This window comes from Hippocampus bargibanti, linkage group LG03, assembly GCF_051943395.1.
Source record: "Hippocampus bargibanti isolate YZ-2025 linkage group LG03, ASM5194339v1, whole genome shotgun sequence".
Classification (NCBI taxonomy): domain Eukaryota; kingdom Metazoa; phylum Chordata; class Actinopteri; order Syngnathiformes; family Syngnathidae; genus Hippocampus; species Hippocampus bargibanti.
Window position 1 is genome coordinate 28,268,587 of NC_142736.1, and position 14,014 is coordinate 28,282,600.

At 40.8% G+C, this 14,014-nt stretch overlaps 2 protein-coding genes across 5 annotated transcripts in view; one reads left to right on the forward strand and one right to left on the reverse strand.

Annotated features, from left to right (window-relative positions):
* nptnb (neuroplastin b) overlaps positions 1-14,014 on the forward strand; it is a 31,428-nt gene that overhangs the window by 16,392 nt on the left and 1,022 nt on the right. Inside the window, exons 3-7 of one of the 2 annotated variants that reach the window (XM_088992948.1) lie at positions 580-763; positions 2,144-2,238; positions 6,244-6,377; positions 6,461-6,734; positions 10,874-11,369. In XM_088992948.1, the coding sequence (XP_088849074.1) occupies positions 580-763; positions 2,144-2,238; positions 6,244-6,377; positions 6,461-6,734; positions 10,874-10,884 (698 nt within the window). In that variant the 3' untranslated portion in view covers positions 10,885-11,369. Of the gene's footprint in view, positions 1-579; positions 764-2,143; positions 2,239-6,243; positions 6,378-6,460; positions 6,735-10,873; positions 11,370-13,663; positions 13,686-14,014 lie in introns of those variants that run through there. The other variant, XM_088992947.1, reaches the window with a different exon arrangement.
* The window catches only part of rec114 (REC114 meiotic recombination protein), a 145,854-nt gene continuing 138,590 nt past the window's right edge, over positions 6,751-14,014 (reverse strand). For all 3 annotated transcript variants that reach the window (XM_088992952.1, XM_088992951.1, XM_088992953.1), the window contains one exon: positions 6,751-7,897. In XM_088992952.1, the coding sequence (XP_088849078.1) occupies positions 7,745-7,897 (153 nt within the window). In that variant the 3' untranslated portion in view covers positions 6,751-7,744. The remainder of the gene's footprint in view (positions 7,898-14,014) is intronic.

Genomic DNA, 14,014 nt, shown 5'->3' on the forward strand with positions numbered 1-14,014 from the left:
TGTCCTAATTACAGTAAATAGTTGCATACAAAACAAAAAAGATGAAACAATCAAATCAAATGACGTATTTGTCTCTCAGTCATTTGTGTAGCATATATATAATGTGGTTATCTGAGGCAAATGAACTACTACCGGTATTTAGATGCAACCAGCAGCGACTGAATTAATTTGAGTCTCGTGTTAGGAATTGGCTCACACTTTTTCACAGGACTCCATATGATGCATGGAAAGTAAATTCACATTTTAGTTTGTTATACTTTATGAATTAATTTGGTTATTAAGAGGTCTATCTGATGTTTCAAGAAATTGTTCAATACACCACAGCCTGGCATCCACAAATACAAGTCTCGATCGAATTGAAAAAATATCAACTATCGATATACCGACCCTGTTTGCATGTAAGCATAGAAATAGTATCGATATAACCGGGACTATCGATATATCCGATATCGATATAACGAGACTTTACTGTATCTCATTCTGGTCGCATGAAGCATGAAATGGTGCTGCAGAATATTGCAAAAGCAGTACACTGAGGTTCATCTTCTGTGATTAGCCCGTACTGTCTCTGTCTTACAGAACCAAAGATCAATGCCTCTGATCAGATCATCCTGCCGGCGGACTCCCCTGGCATACCAGTTACTCTACATTGCAACCTCACGACCGCCCACACCGCCAACACCGTACACACGGAGAGCTTCTGGGTGAAGAATGGAAAGGAGATCGCCAACACGCGGACTGAGCATCGAGCCACCGCATACAGGTGTGGTTTTGAGGACTCGGCATTTTAGAAAATACTAATGGAAAATGAATTAAAGGCCCTAAGTTCATCTGACCGCGTCAAGAAAAAGGCAGCATACTGATTGGCTTGCTGGCAGTTGACCTTCTGATTTTTTAATTGGTTAGCTGAATCGTTCCCACTGAAAATTGTGTTGATTGGCAAAGTAAAACATGAAGTCTATTTTGTAACTTATCTATACTCTGGTACATCTACTTATGAACATCTTTTCAGACGAAATATTCAAGTTACGGAATGCCTCAGCAGGAAAAGATTGCCTTGTTACAAAATCCATTTTAAGATACAAAAGATAAAAATACAGTCTGGACTACTCACAGCTCAGAGTTTCTTGAATTTAGCTACATTTGCTATTTCCTGGCAACTTCCTGGAATCCCATGTGTGTGGAATTGTAGGTCGGTAAATAAATAGATAGACATGTCTTTGCAGCATCCTTGTCATACATCCATCCAGCCATGAGGTCTTTAGATAGTTTTAAATAAATGGGAATCTCCCAGAAATTGTTCACATTGATCCTTCACTATGCAGATGTTTGACTCAGATATTTTCAAAGTATTATTAAAAGCTGACCAAACCATATGTCCTTGGATCAGTTCTTTACAAAACACCAGACAAAACCTTTTCCAAGAGAGAATATGAACTAAAGAGGGTAAAAAAAAAACAATGAGGACGCAGTAAAAAAGTTAAATGACCATAATTTTCATTCCGTACTCCATTCTTTGTGTTTTTACATTGTGCTCAACTCTCATTTGTGGTGCAAAATGTAATTATGACAGGTATTCATTACATATTTTGATTCAGTGTTATGCTTTAGAAAACATTTAAGTCATAATTTTGTTGGTCTATGAATGGAATGGATGACAGGATTTATAGGCAAAACGCATTTCTACTCACAAAAATTTCTGGTTAAGAAATTTCTTTCAGAACCAATTAATTTCTTAGGGAGAGGTACCACTGTATTAAAAGTGATAAACCCAGGCCTTCGGTATCAACTCATTTTAACTTTGGACTGTCACAAAGGATCATTGATGGAGCACAAAGCCATTGCCGCCCCTCTAGACAAACCACAGACTCTGTGTAGCCACAAGATAGGACCAATTGGTCACTTCCTTGTCACATTACATCAGTGAGTATGGCTAATATGCCCGTGGTTTCCTAGCTTGCAGAATCCTGAGCTGCTGCTCTGTAATATTTCAGCATCATGCCAACACATTCTTTGCCACGGGCTCTCCGGTCCTCTGAGGTCTCTCTGCTGTAGTCCCAACTAATTAGTAGTTACTTACTTCATTGCTTTGAGTGACTGGTATGTTTCAAATATGACATTTATTGTTTCTGTCTTGTTTTAGAATTGGTAAACCACGGGCAGATGATTCTGGGGAATACATGTGTGTCTACACATTCGAAATGGCTCCGAACGCAAACGCAACGATTGAAGTCAAAGGTAAAATAATTGCATGCCGCAACTGTTTGTGAGGTCAATGAGAATATTGTCTCTAAAACCCCTTTGCCTGTCAGATTCTATTATCGTACTGTATAAACGGCACAGACACAGAATTGAGAACAAAGTACATCCGGTGTTATTCTGCCTTCTGAGTGCCCAACACAAGGGCCAAGAAAAGAACCTTTGGTCAAATCATAACAGAATGGGAATCACAGAGTATCTCACGATGGTATTTATTGAGCTATTTCACCAACGATAACTACTGTAAATTATCATGTAACAGTGATTGTGGATGGTGTATTTGAAGAACACCATCAAATGTCAAAACAACGTAAAAAAAATTAATGCGATTTAATTCAGAAAAGGTACCAATAGTACGGCAATCAATCACCCGTGTATCAGCAGTAGAATATGCCCTTTGTTTACCGTTTGTTGACGATGCAACTGTTGCAAAGTGCACAAGTACGTAAAGTTTGAAAATGTCTCCAATGCGAGACTAATAAAGGCTAATCCAATGCCAAGTGCACATATGTTGACATTGAATGATGACATAACCAGAGGTTCTCCGTTGGTGACAACGGTGACATCATACAAATCTATACATATGTCCAATTTTTTAGTTCATCTTAACCCTACGCTAACGCGCTATTCATAATTGAAGCTGAGCGTGCCTTCTTGTGCCACGTGATGACATGGTCCGATGCATGCAAACTAGCTTCTTGCACCTTGTCTGTAGACTCAAAATCTCATTTGTCTGGACTGACAATTTACATACAAGATAACATTATAATATACAGTGATATCAATATTCTATCACACCCTTACTACTCCTTGGCACATACTGATCCGTGACACTAATGAGGTCACATTGTATAGGGAATGGATGAACGAATGGTTGTATGTATGGGACATCGCTGATTTTCTGCTGAGCCATAGATAAAGATGTCCTAGAAAAGTTAACAACCTCAGGCTGTGTGAAGTGACTCCTGGTTGACGAAGATGTTTGAACTCATCCTGTGCAACGGTTCTGACAGGAAGCTCTCCCGAGGGTGTTGTCACTCTTGGCTTTCGCTCATGTGACGGTCTTCACAAAATGGACAGGCGATCGCAATGTTCAGCAGACATGCAAACACGGAGCTGGCTCCGGGGCATTTCTAGGGCCACATGTCAAAATAGAAGCCCCTTGCGATTTTGTGATTGGAAACTGGGTTATCAAAGGACCGATTAGCAGGTTATGCAAACACCACTCGAAAACCCAGGCAAACAAGCAAACACATCTGCTGTATCACACAAACTGGTAGCCAATCCGTCGCCTTGAATAAGGAATCCTCCCTGACAAAGGGCAAGTGAAGACCCTGTTCAAGAGAAGCTTGCCTGCGTGCGCTACATAAACCAATTTGCTGTGGCATGGCCAGGCTGCATATTGAACATGCCCTGCCTCTTATTCTGTGGTTGTCTTAGAGCGCTGCCTGATTGCATAACATGGGTGATGAGTGTGTGCATGTGTGTGTGTGTGTGTGTGTGTGTGTGTGTGTGTGTGTGTGTGTGTGTGTGTGTGTGTGTGTGTGTGTGTTCTGCTTTTTACTGGCTCAAGAGCTGTCGGGACTCGTGCCCATTCAAAGTAAAGTGTCCTGGCCGTCGCAGTTGCTGCAGGCCTGTGACTGGCTTTCTATGTGTCCCTCGGGAGAGAAAGTCAGTCCTTTCATTGGACACATTCATTGCCTGATTTTGTCCTTTATGTTCATCAACGTCAGGCGAAGCTGTCCTTGCCAGATTGATAACCTAGTCATCACGATCCCCAAATGCTCTTTTACATTTTCTTGAAGTGTTTGCAATCTTTTGTGACCTAGGTAGCGAGCCCGCTGTTATGCTAGCCAGCTTTGCACTGTGCTTCTTGGCCGCCGATTGCTGAGATCCCTCGCCTACAGTGTCCTTGGCACACTCATCCTTGCAGGACTCAGCTCTAGAGGCAACAGATGGAGGCTTCTGTGATGTTGTAGGATTAAGGCTGTGAATCCTGTCCCAGCCATCTCTGTTGCAGCACGGGAGTTTATTGTCTGCGATACTAAGCTCACTGCCACTACACATTCGGTACCTAAAAAAGCCTTAACCTGATGAATGATAATGACATTTACTCGTGGCATTATCAGTAGTAGTACTCGGATAAAGCCATAACTGTGGTGTTGGCAATGTTATAATGTCAAAATACAAGAATGTTATTATAACACAGACATCTACTCAAATGGGCTGCAAAGAAATAACAGTGCTATATGAAATATATGTGCGTTTGGTAACTGTTTTAAGAAGTTAACGATAATGGATGAACGATAATGGTTAGTTAGTAGGATGTATCCTGGTTCATGGAAGAATATGAACTAACCTTTAATGTCAATTTGGTACAATATGCTGATACCAAGAATGGTACAATTCTACGGTGCTAATATTTGGTATGCTAACGTGTAGAGAGAATGTGACATACAAAAATAGCAAAAGAAAAAGTACCAATGCCGATTGAAAGTCTTCATTTTTAGGAATCTATTACTATTTCAGGTGGCGAATGAGACTGGAGGAAATGCTAAAAAGCTAACATGATATTATAACAGATGCAGATATGATTCGATATTTAGTAGGCTACTTCCTGGTTTACGGAGAAAGACAGAGAGAGGGTGCTGTTATGACATAAAGGAACGCTTCCACATCATGAAAAAAAACAGAAATCATTTCATACTAATTGTATATGTTTCATTATTTAGCATGTCAAAACATCTGTTTGTGAACAATGATACATTAACAACAAAGCTAATAGGAGGTAGTCTGAGACTTTTGGACAACCCTGTGCATCATCACCAGCAGATCAGATTCAAAGCTCCCAATAGAGGATTTAATTTAAATGTCTCTCAGTCATCCGATGAAATCCGAAAGCATGTCCGCCTCCCTGACAGCTATGACCTCCTCTCTACCCCAAAGGCCACGCTCTTTATCTCCGCCTGGCACAAACAGTTTAATAATCGCAGGAGTGTGAAATTGAGCTTTGCGCTGCCTTGCCGCCACTTTGGACAGTTGTCTCCATGCCGTCACTTGTTGACATAATACAAGGCAGGGATAAGGCGCAAATGAGCTTGGCCACTCCTCTACTCAGGGCAGCACGTGAGCTCCATAATTAGGGTGGGGGGTGATGTCACCAAAGGGTTCAGACCCCCTTCTTGCTCTATTTATCCATGAACAGCTGAGAAAAATAAATAAAAAAAAAAAAAATCACCCGGGGTTTTATCACGCTTAATTGCATAGAAGGAATTACAGTATTGCAATTCTGGAGGATTATCGGCAGTGTGGTTATCCTCTCACAGTGAAAAAAAGTCGAATGAAGAGTCTCTCACCGGTTCTATTGACAGACTATTGTGACTTGGCCGTCTCAGTGGCTTGTTCCTACCCTGGTTTTGAATATACACCATGGTAGTGTTCAATAATCAGAGCACGTTTATTTTATTCCTTTCACATTGCATTGCTTGTGGATATCGCGTTGGAGGTTTTGAATTGGAAGATCTGGAGGGACAACTGCCTCGTCGATCCTCTTCTCTCATGACCTCAGTATGACTCGTCATGATTTATTTATTGATTTTTGGTTTCTCCACATTACTGTGTGATTTTACTCATTTCGGTAGATTTTTTTGTGATCAGAACATGTCTGGGGAAAGCTTATTTGCTTTACCATAGGCCTTTCAAAGGCTTTCCATCTTTAAGATGGACTAAAAGGCATCAATGTCTTAAACATGAACATGGTTCAAAAACAAGAACAATTAAACGTTTTTACTGTGTGACAAATTTTATCACCAAAGATTTCTATGATTAGTCGCAATGTGTCACATACGCATTTGAAGGTCTGCAACATTATTTTCAAGTTGTTTACCAGAATACCAAATCACACCTTGTATAAAAATGTGTTATTCTTCTGTCCCATCTTCTCTCCCATCTTAGCTAACCATTTCTTTTGATCTCTTATCATAGCGAAACCTGTTATCACCGGCCATAAAAGAAGTGAAAATAAAAACGAGGGGGAAAATGGCATGCTTTACTGCAAGTCGGTCGGATATCCGCATCCCACCTGGACGTGGCGTAAAATGGAAGGGACTTCCTCCACTGTAAGATATTTACCGTCACATTGTCAGATAAAATTGAATGTGATTTAATTCATGACATGAATGAAGCATTATAACCCATTCAGGACATCGACAACTCAACCGGACGCTTCTTCATCACAAGTCGGGACAACTACACAGAGCTGAATATCATAAACCTTGATATCAACACAGATCCCGGGAAGTACGAGTGCAATGCATCCAATGCAATCGGGTCAACTGCGGAAATCACAATCCTACGGGTGCGAAGCCATCTGGCACCACTTTGGCCGTTTCTGGGTGTGCTCGCGGAAATTATCATCCTCGTCGTCATCATCGTCGTGTATGAGAAACGCAAGAGGCCGGATGACATTATCGATGGTAAGAAATACCGTTTCTGACTTTCGATTTGATGTGTCGAAATAATCAACAAATAATTATTTGATGAGGAAGATTGATGTATGACACATTACACTGTCCATTAATTCAAAAGCAACTCGTGCCATATCATTCATGTAACTTTTGGTGACTTCTGAGACAATTCATTGTTTGCACATGTTAAAGTTGAGGTCGGTCAAATTGGTATGGCTCGGTAAATACATTTAAAATGTCGTTTGGAAGAGAACTCATCATAAGTGACTGAATAGTTGAAGATAGGAAAGATCTTCATTTCAAACTGTTTTTTTGGGGAAAATGCACGACCATTTTGCATAATAATGGGATGGTGATTTTTTGTGATGCACAAACACACACAAGTGAGAGTCATTAGAATTAGCATCAGTCTGTAATTGTGTACTATAAGTCCATCTGTATACTGTCATCATTGAACACTATATAGTTGAAGTTGCTTACATAGAGACTATGTCTGTTCTTTTTTCAAAGCACAGATATGTTTGACAAGCCTCATGATGTTATTAACGCATCGGATAATTTGGCCTTTGCTAAAACACTTTTCAAATGTTTACCCTGCTGAAGTATCAATTGTGACTTTCCTTAAGACATGACGTGTGAAACAGGGACCGAAAGTATTGCCTCACGTAATACCCATGTGAGACGTATGCAATGAGAGATACATGACAGGTGAATCCAAGCTTTTGAGGAAGCATTGTTCCTTTTTGAGTGACAGCCATGGTAACAATGATGTTAACAATGTATATATCAACTCAGATGTGCAACTGAATTGGTGACTATTTTTCCCTTCCACTTTCGAAACGGCAACATAAACTAAATGGGTGGTAAGTGACAGATTCTGCATGGTCCTAGAGATGTCCTGTTTCAGTTGTGGATAACAACCCTACTGTCCATTGTCCCCAAAAAACTCCCAAGTGTGAATTTGGCTCCATCTAAGTGTTTGTTAAATATTTGATCTGCCGTCCGAGATTCAATATTTTTCAAATGATATACAGTAATATTAGGTTATGCGAGTGCTCTGGCTTTGCATGCCTACCTTTGCAATGATTTCTGAAGCCTTCTGTGTTGCCGCATCTCACAAACTGGATTTGAGTGTGGGCGGATGCGCTTGTAAACAAGCAGGTAAACAGCGCCTGCAAATACAACTTTGTAAGAACACACTCACCCCTGCGGCAAAAGGCATCTTCAAAGTATCTTAGCGTGTTATTCAACTAAATGAAAACTGATTTTAAAAAATAAAATAAAAATAACAAGAAAAAAAGAGAACTGACTTGAAATTCAAATGTTTCTCCATATATTTAAAGGACAACCGACATCACTTTTTTGTTTCCTAACTGACATCAGAAAAACGTTTTGTAGCATCTAAAATACCCAAAACACGCAGTAAAATGCAAAACACCAATAAAAATGACTTAAAGTGTCCAAAATCTGCAAAAAAATGAACCCAGAAGTGGCCAGTTTCAGAAGGTCCCGCCCCCTTGTTCGTGATGTCACCCCAAGACGTCTTGCCTTGCTGGAGAATCAAAACAATGGCTTCAGATTCGGAGAATATGCTTTCTTGTTCCTCATCCAGTTATGAATATGATTCAAATAGTTCTGAAGAGGAAAGCATACATGTGAAATCGATTAAAGAATTTATTCCGTGCCATTTTGAGGCAATAGGGGGGGAAATGTAGCACTAAAAAAGAGGCGGAAAATGCCGAAAAAGCTCCGTGTAAGGACTTAATCAGCCCGTTGATTGACATGATGGAAGGACTGTTACAATGTGTCCTTTTTCCGGTCAGGGGCGTTCCTTCAGTGATGTAGGGTGAGGACTCGTCACCAACTCAAAAACAAGACTTTCGGAATATTCAGCGTGAGTCTTAAAACGTAAAATATAGCTATATGCGGTGAAATCTTTGTAAAATACGCTCAGTAGAAGTCATTTGAAGCCATTTTACAAATTATGGACACAACTTGTCCGGAGACGTCGGTTGTCCTTTAAACCACAATGCACCTTTAAAAAACAGCCATATGCTTTCGGTGGAGCTCAAATCCTGAGGAGGACGTGACCACTTGAAATGTCTCGAAACCCCAAAGGCAGCCACGAGTCAACAAAGGTTAGGACTAACCTTTCCCAATGCGACTTTATCCTCTTCAAAAATTAAACATACAACCACAACCCCATTCTACTAAAGCACAACGGCGACAGGCCCTGCTGTCATTATGGATCACAGCAGGGTAACCAAACACGCTAATACAGCCCAAACAAAGCTTTGGGGCACATCATGCTTTTGTTTGCTTTGAGGCAAACAAAGAAAATTTACTCGGGCGAATGTGGAAGGAATATTAAACAGTTTTATTTTGGCTGCACTTGAAGGAGGTAGCATTGATTGAAAATCCAAACAAAATGGAGGCTAACCACAGATTGTGTCCAGCCTGAGAGGTTCCATAGTATTAAACAGGATAACGCGATTTATACAGTATATCCTGTAAGAAATTGGGAAATTGATTTAGATTAATTAATTCACATTATGGGGATTTATTTGGTAGAAACGTAGTTCAGTGATACCTCGGCTTATGAACTAAATTGGTTCCCAGAAAGTGTGTGTAAGGCGCAAGGTTTGTCTGCCAAACATTTATTTCCCATAAGAAACCATTAAAAATGAGAATAATCCATTCACATGTCCCCATAAAGCATAATTTTCTAATAAATAAGCCTTAAAACTACACAAAAGATACCTTATTTTATGTATAATAAATGTGCTATTGTATTGTAATCAAATAAACTGTACAGTATAATAAAGTCGGTTTATTTACCTTTGTGATGGTTGTTGATGTAGTTGCCTCTTGATGATATCCGAGTGAAGTTGCTGTGCTTTCTTGGCAATAATACCCTCACTCACACTGTCCTTTCTAGCTGCTTTTCAACCTCTTCTATTGCTTGAGACCGTTGCTTAGACAACACAGACACACCCTTAGTCACACGTAGCAATGGTCGACTTAGCGTACTGGGACGCCAAGTCACACAAATGAACACGTTTGAGTTTTTCGATGATCTTCTTCTTCTGCTCGACCGTAATTTTCTTTTGTGTCCTCTTCGGCTTAATAGTAAACTGTGGAGGGGTCTTTTTCGGTCCCATAATAGCAAAAGTACTCCACTCGATAACAAACCACATCTGCGCCCAAAGAAAGTGGGTGTGGAAAACTTGTCCGCCAGCCACCGTGGCGCTGCTCGACCGTGTGGTTTGGTGTTCACCCGCTGGAAACTAGTCTGCCAGTCACCGTGGTTTGGTTCGTCCGCCGAAAACTAGTTCGTATGCTAAGATTATATTCTCGCAAATTTAATATTCATAAGGCGAAAGGTTCATGAGCTAAAGCGTTCGTAAGCCAAGGTATCAATGTATATAGAAAAACGGGGTAAATTATTCGGGGTAAATTATTCCAAATCTATGAGGAAAATAATTTCGCCAGGATTATAAAACATGTTACAGCTTCTCTGTGTCTTCAATAACATCATAATAGTCACCGGAATCAATGTCTTGAAAACAAATGTTATTGATCTATGATCTGTTTTTAAGTCAGATTTTCTTCTCTGAAAACAACAATGCAAGCAATAACAAAACACTTGGGTAAAATAAAGCATTAGCGTGCGTCAGCGCATACACAGCTCAAGTAAAATGCGCCCATGGCCTCCAGTTGGTTTCCACCACCGGAAAAACGAAGCGATTAAGGTGGATTATATTTGCTATGTTTATGCCATTCAAATCAGCAATGAGGACTTTTAGCTCGCGAGGCACAGCCTCTCTAAAATCTCCTTTTAGCATCCCAGATTCCCACTGGTTTTGGCCCCCCCGTCTGCGAGCATCATGACTCGCTGCATTTGAACAACTCCCATGCTCCGCAGTCAAGGGCTCTGAGGCAGAGGCTCCCATTTATACCCTGTGTTTCAAATCTAGTTGCTTGGGATTTTTACTGTGTGATCATTTGTTTTGCAAAACAAAACAACCCCACTCTCACACCCCCCCCCCCAAAAAAAAAAAAAGATCATGGACAATATTGCATTGTCAAGAAAAGCGATCGTACGACTGTCACACAGTAAAAATCGGCGATTTGTCATGTGCTTGCAGAGGCTGTATAGTAAACACAGCTTGTGTGGCGTATGCATAGGAGGTGAGAAAACGTTGGCATATGCAGAAAGACATCCAGCCGCAATTGATCGCAGCGCCCTGATTCAGGACGAACAACAATGACTGCTCTACTACTCGGCTTCATATTAACACCATGGAATGCTGCACTCACAATGCCGATCTGCGATTTTTTGCATGTGGCTGTTTACTTAACCGGTGACATGTTTGCATCTGTATGCCAAACGCCTTGTCCGGGGTTACCATATGGAACGATACGCCTCGTTTCCACCAAGTTGTGGTTCACTTTGGGAGGAGAGATTTGGGAGAAATATGCTCCTGTCTTCCATGAATATACTAAAGGCAGCAATTTGTTTTAATTTCTTGTCTCTTAGACCGAATCTAACTTTTGTCAACAAGTAGAATTTTGGATAATTGAATTGAATTGCCGGGTGATCGATAAAACACTGGCAAAAGTGACTCACCCACACAACAGAAATCACAGAATTCCTTAAAACATGGTGTCAAAATCAAGGCCCGGGGGTCAAATCTGGCCCACCACATCATATTATTCGGCCCACGAAAGCAAATCAATCATGTCAAGTGCTATGATACTTGCTAAAGTCTGAACCAAAATTACAAATTGTCATATGTAAACCACAATAATAGTCATTATTCTTGACTTCACATTTGAAAACTAGTTATTCATTAATTTGTTGTGCGTTGTGTATGTAATATGTGTAGGAGATGAAACATTCTGGGGTGGCCCGGTTGTTGAGGGGTCAGCACGCCGGCTTCACAGTGCAGAGGTCGCTGGTTTGCATCTCGCTCCGGCCTCCCTGTGTGGAGTTTGCATGTTCTCCCCGGGCCCGCATGGGTTTTCTCCGGGTCCTCCGGTTTCCTCCCACATTCCAAAAACATGCATGCCAGGCAGATTGAACACTCCCAATTCTACTTAGGTGTGAGTGTGAGAGTGACTGGTTGCTTGTCTTTGTGTGCCCTGCGATTGGCTGGCAACCAATTCAGGGTGTCCCCCGCCTAGTGTCCGAAGACGGCTGGGATAGGCCCCAGCAACCCCCGCAACCCTAATGAGGAATAAGCGGTACGGAAACTGGATGGATGGATGAAACATTTTAATGATTTCCCCAAATTCATAACGGCCCTCAAGAGGAAACCGTAACTACCATATGGGCGCAGACATAGAATGAGTTTGACACCCTTGCCTTAAAAGCACTTTTTTTTGGTAGTATATCTGTATAATAGCTATTTATGGAAGAACTTGAGGAGGGATTTTAGTGATCAAGAAAATGTTTGGAGAGATTGCCGTGGTTGGATAGTGGGGGCGGGGAAAATGTAGCCCAAGGGCCTACTTCACAGTGCAGCTATGTGATCTCGTCTTCCTGTTGTCCTCTGCTTGCAGATGTTTCTCACTGTACGATACTTTGCACGCTTTGAATTCCCGCCGGGTGCGAGTAAATCTTTTTCTTCGTTCTCCACATCAAGGATGAGAAGCGCAAACTCTTGCACGTCACATTTTCAAGTGATAATACCTATATTTTGGCTCAGTTACTTCAGGACATTATTCATCAAAATTCACAAACTTCTGATGGTTGAATGACTTGATTGTCAGAGTTCTTTGCAGAGTATGCAATTTTATGGCATTTCAATTGCAAAAGGCCCTAAACAAATATTACTGCAGTTGTCCAAATTGGTACAGTAAACCCAGGATATTCCGAAAGGATTAGGGGCGACTGGAAATGATCAAGTCTTGTTCACAAGCACCCAGAGCATTGTACCACACCATTTTTTAAAATAAATTATTGTCTGACATGCCGATCTAACACAGCTTTCACTATTTTGCGCAGGAGCCAAAAGCCTCATTCAGTTTTATTGATTTGAATTGTGCCCTTGGTGGAAACTTGGCTTTACACGCGAGTCCTTTTTTCTTGGATGTTTCTCAATGAAATATTGAAATTCCAACCTCTCAATGGATAATATAATAATGCACTGCTGATTGAAATAATGTATGACTGGTGTCGTTAAAAAAAAAAAAAAAAAAAACATCAATGTGCTTTTATGAATGAAATACAAATCAGCAGAGATTCTCACTGTGCCGTGCTGTAGGGAAATCATAAAACAACTATGAAGCTGCTGGAAGCTCAAAAAAGATCTGTGTTATTATGCCAAATCGGTCACAATGGCTCATATCTGATATTTTTTTTGGGGTGGTGGTGATGGGGGCATTTAAAAACAATCAGTGTGATATTGTTGGCTGTAATTAAAAGGCACTTAAAAATGAGGCATCTTTCAGCCTCCCATACTTATGCTCAGTCTGAAAGTGAATAGCAACCCCAAGGGTTAAAATTTGATTTGTGGACGCTTAAAGGGTCCATTGTAGAGTTATCGCATTCCACTACTTATACATGATGTCACCGCCGGCCATTTTATCACGCTAATGTAGTTGTGTCGCTTTACAGCCTTCCAAGAAACCTCGTTTTCAAATGTGTCCTTTTAATTTGAAACAGTTTGCGCGTAGAAGGCGGCCAACTTGAGAGCTTATCACGAATGCACGGCTATGTCACACCAGCATCCCAAGCAATCTGTTCTCTCACCAAACGGTCACGCTTGAATAATTCGGTGACCTATAACTCTGGAGCATTTCAAAGTCTTTTTTTAAATGCCTCAATGAAGTAGTTCCCTGCACAGAGTTGATGTTGTAGACTTTCTATGATGACCTTTGTCTCACATTTGTATTATATGTTTGTTTTTCATTCCCTGTTCTCGCCGTCAAAGATGATGAGCCAGTTGGACCAATGTAAGTCAACAGATTTATACACGTGCAGTATTTCTTTAAACAGTGTGCTTTCTTCAACTAGAAAAAAAAGGTTGATTGAGCATGATATGGCCCTTTTAGATAAGACACCGCTGTCCCTCTACTGCAAACCAAAACAGCAGCAGCACATGCAGACCAAAATCGCTCAGATGTTTGAAACAAGTTCTCTCCAGAATATTAAAGAGACAGCAGCTTACACGATTCAATATTATCTGACATAGTCATGCCGCAAAGTAGTGTGCAACGGGCTGCCTTGTATGTCTCATTTGTTGTCAGTACACTGGATTTATTCAGAGCAGTCCTTTGTATAT